The following is a 4,403-nucleotide window of genomic DNA, read 5'->3' as shown; positions in this document are numbered from 1 at the left end:
GTCCGGTATGGATGTTTTCATTGAGATTTATTTGTAAAGCAACAAATCCAGTTTTATGTTAAGTAGGTGGGTTGTTAATCTGCAAGAATGCCATTCTCCATCAGGCCTTTATGAATTGTTCGTAAGTACCAAGCCAGACAATGAAAGCTTTATATTCATTCTGTAATTAGCCAAAATAATTCTCGTTAAACTCTGATAAAAACTTCTAGTATGAAATGAATGTCAAGTATTCCTTCTTTATCTTTTTTTTCTGGTTTCATTGAGCTCGTGTATTATTGAACAACAGTCCTCTGAGTCGCTTTTCCCGGATTTTTGTGTTGCAGATTGAAAATGTTGATGTCTGCCTTAGTTTTCTAGCAGCCAGAGGGGTAAATGTTCAAGGTCTATCTGCTGAAGGTAAGAAAAAGCACAGTTGTGCTTTGATCAGTGCTTCTAACAATTTTTCATAACCTAAAAAATGTAATGTTGGAGCATATAGCTCCTTAATGCAATAAAGGAAATTGGTCAAGTTCCTCAAAACATAAACATAATAATTATTAATGCATACTTTAATTATTTAAAGTATTTTCCATATTTTACCAGCACTGTTCTTTTCATGATTAAGTATATGGAGGGGGGTGAATCAGTAAAGCATCCTCATGTTATTACTAGGGCCTCATGCTTTTAGACTCTTAAGTAGCCTCTCTAGATATATGGTAGGTAACATAAATACATGTCAAGCAGTATAATTATGGCTCAAATGTGATTTTATCAGTAACATTTCTATCACATAATCCAGTTGGCAATGATAGTCAAAATATTTTCTATGTTTAAATAAATCATCATGATTCCTTAAATAATTAGCTCTAATAGTATTAGTCAGTGTTATATATAAAGGCTTTAAACTATTAGATTTTTCAAAGATCACCATTAAAATTGACATACAGTAAAATGGGAAATGATTGAACCAGTATTGTCATTTTTTTCTGAGCCCTTTTTCCTTTCACATATAAAAATAGAAAAAGTTTGCAAAAACTTGCCCTGCATATAAGATAAAATTTGCCACACTTAAGAAAACGAAATGATGTTGAAATCTTTTATGTTTATATGTCATGAAGTATTATTATATTATACATTTCAAGACCAGAAATCTTAGGCACAGACCTAATTGCTGGTTCTGTTGCTTAGATTAACATTTGAGTAAAATTTCCCAGGACATATACGTTCCTTTCTGAATGGTTAAAGGTCGGGTAGAAATGTCACCATCTGTTCATTTGGTGCCTCTTTTCAAATAGCAACATATATTGATATGGGCCTATTGATTTTCATTCATCTTTTAAAAATGAACAAATGCTTGTCAAAATGATTTTCTAAATTCATTACAGATACATACTAATTAAATGAAAAAAATGAAAACTCTTCAAACAGGTCATTCAGGCTTACAGGAGAAGATTAATACTTTCTCATTGTAGTTTCAGATTGCTTAGGTCGACTTTTCTATAGTACAGAAAGTACGAGGAAGATCTGGGGGGAAGTAAACAAATCGGAGATTCATTTCATATGAATGATTCTACTTCATGGTGTGGATTACATAAATATCAGAAAACAAGGAATCCAAATGTTTGTTAAGTTTTGTTTATGTCACCTCCCGAAGGGGACATACAACCTTGATCTCAGAGGAGATTGATATTTTTTATTGCCAACAGCAACTTTTATTTAATGGAGCTTTATTTCAAGCTTTACTTCTCTTCCTAATTTTTAAGTCATAACTACAGAAGAGAAAGGTAGGATCATGTAGTAGTCTACTTGGAGAAAATTTTTTTTTATTCAATATTTGAAAAACTCACACTGGAGCTCCATCTGTACAAGGAATTCCATTGAACAGTTATCCACTTATGTGATATAACACCACATAAACTGATCTTTATTATTTATTTATATATCATAGATTAAAAAGTAAAGAATTAGAACTTTACGCATTGATGATGTAGTGTGCTTTTGGAAGATATATAGATGAGATATACATTTGGAATATATATACAGGGTGGCCAGAAAGTTCCTGTGCAATTTAAAGTAGCCAACTATTTTAAGCATATTTGTATTTTTTAAAAACTATCCATATACCGTGTGGCTATAAAGTTCCTGTGCAATTTTACAATAGCCAACGAAAAAAGTTGCACACGAACTTTATGGCCACCCTGTATATGTACAAATAAATTGGTAGGTGAGTGATTTTGTAGGAATGTGCTTGCTGTAAATTCAGGTAGCATCACGAGGTGCACCCACATCAGCAGTATTTATAAATGCAGGCCAGCCAACACGCAAGTGGGTTCCTCTCTCCAGTTCACAGCCACTGCCGTGTCGCTAACTCACAGCTGTGTGTATCTGTAAGGGAAGCAGTGTGCTAAACCAAATGGTCCGTTCAAGAGAGAGTTGAGCTTATCTATTTACAACAAGAATTTAACTCTAGAAAAATTGTAGTTCAGGGGTAGCAAAGAATCTCTCTTTGGAGTGAGGTGTGTTTCTCTGCCCTCGGTGTTCTCATTCTCTTTAAGCTCTTTGAAAATGTTAGGGCATCTCAGCAACTCGGGGTTGTCTGAGTCTGTGACCGGGCACCGAGGCATTCCTGTCTCCGTAGAGCTAGCTGAAGAGGGGTGACTCTAGTATGTCCTTTGTTACAGTAGTCACTGCATGTTATCCGTGTTTTGTATTTTCTGTTTAATACAGAAATAAGAAATGGAAACTTAAAAGCCATTCTAGGGCTGTTTTTCAGTCTGTCTCGCTACAAACAGCAGCAGCACCACCAACAGCAGTATTACCAGTCCCTGGTGGAGCTGCAGCAGCGCGTCCCGCACGCCTCCCCGCAGCCGGACGCCAGTCAGGCCAAAACCCAGCAAGATATGCAGTCCAGGTAAGGACGGGAAACAGCAAGTCGCTTTGGAATGAACTCCTCTCAATGCAACTTGGTTTTTAAAAAAATTATTGTTTACAAGTGTGAAAACGTACTTATGTAATATCTGTGTGATGGGATTATTTGGCTCATATTAATAATGTTAAAGTCACTTTCTTTTGGTTGGACAAGCAGCATCTGTCATCTTTTAGGTGGAATATTTTGTTTGTTTTCTGATAATTGTTCTTCTGTATCAAAGTGTGAAATGTCTCTGGTGTCAGTAGTGTGGTGTGGCTACTTCCTTCTACAGGTTTCTTTAGCACTTTGAATATGAAGTTAAGTCCTAGCCTCCTGTTATGTATAATAGTTATCTCTCCTTGATGCTTCTAATTAGGTAAATCTGTCAAACATTTCCCATCTGTTAAACATAGAGCAAGAGAGGATTGAGAACACTGTTTCTGGCGTGAGATTGTGTGTGTGTGTTATTAGCACATACCTGCATGTGTGTGTCTGGCTTGAGTCTTTGGGCACACGTATGTATGTGTAGACACAGCGCTGGGGGTGGGGGGTGCTCCCAAATTATGGCAACGTCCTTCCTTCTTCTATTTCAATTACTTTTGCCCAACTGTACGAACCTGTGTTCAACCAGAGAGGCAGAGTCAGTGAGCGAGATATACAACAGGATTTATTGTGAAGAATCGGTTCATGTATTTTGGGGAGCTGGCTACGGGCAACTTTGAAATCTGCAGGGCAGCTGCGGAGGAAGGATAGGCCGAGACTCTTACTAGGAGTTGAAACTGCTGGATAGAGGTAGAATGTCTTCTCTCAAGGAAGCCTCAATTCTGCTTTTAAAGCCTTCCAACTGGCAGAATTAAACTCACTCAGACTATCTGTGATAATCTCCTTACTCAATATCTGTTGATTATGAACTGTAATCACATCACCAAAATATCTTCACAGCAACACCTGCGTTGGATTTGACTGAATAACCAGAACTGTTGTCTAGCCTGGTTGACGCATAAAGGATCACAAAGTGAAGTTGCATTGAACGTGTTTCATGCAAACCGCTGCTACGTTTGTTTCCATCAGTTAGTTCACTCTATTCTGTATGTTTTTCTCAAGAAGGGAGGATGTAAAAATATTCGTCTTTAAAAATATACGCCTATCTCAAACAGATGTAAATATTTTACTTTTTCCATCTTAGAAGCCAATCTTGAAGCTTGATAATTCTCAGTGAAGCGTGAGTTTGATAATTAGAAATGAGTCAAAAATAAAAATAAAACTTCAAAATAAATCGAGGCACCACCTCCCACTCACTGGAAATTGTTTAGCTGTTCAGGAAACACTTTCTCCTTCATGTATTAACCAGCCTCACCCAAACCTTGGGTCTTACTTCATTTTAAGCCTTCTTTCTTTCTCTGGATAACCTGTAAATTCTATTCCCTTGGCAGAGTTTTACTTATCAGTGAATTTTTAAATTAATAAAGAAAAAAATCATGGTTTTATCAGAAATATAGCATATCGCATAAAGTTT

General features: G+C 36.5%; 1 protein-coding gene across 3 annotated transcripts in view; it reads left to right on the top strand.

The window, feature by feature from the left end:
* NAV3 (neuron navigator 3) overlaps nt 1-4,403 on the top strand; it is a 345,805-nt gene that overhangs the window by 116,013 nt on the left and 225,389 nt on the right. For all 3 annotated transcript variants that reach the window (XM_003783395.1, XM_003783396.1, XM_012814175.1), the window contains exons 4-5: nt 324-396; nt 2,707-2,890. In XM_003783395.1, the coding sequence (XP_003783443.1) occupies nt 324-396; nt 2,707-2,890 (257 nt within the window). The remainder of the gene's footprint in view (nt 1-323; nt 397-2,706; nt 2,891-4,403) is intronic.

The sequence above is a fragment of the Otolemur garnettii genome, unplaced genomic scaffold (assembly GCF_000181295.1).
Source record: "Otolemur garnettii isolate 467f Iridium unplaced genomic scaffold, OtoGar3 scaffold00007, whole genome shotgun sequence".
NCBI classification, from domain to species: Eukaryota; Metazoa; Chordata; class Mammalia; order Primates; family Galagidae; genus Otolemur; species Otolemur garnettii.
The sequence above is the reverse complement of the archived record's forward strand: the minus strand, read 5'-3'. Positions and strand labels throughout refer to the sequence as shown.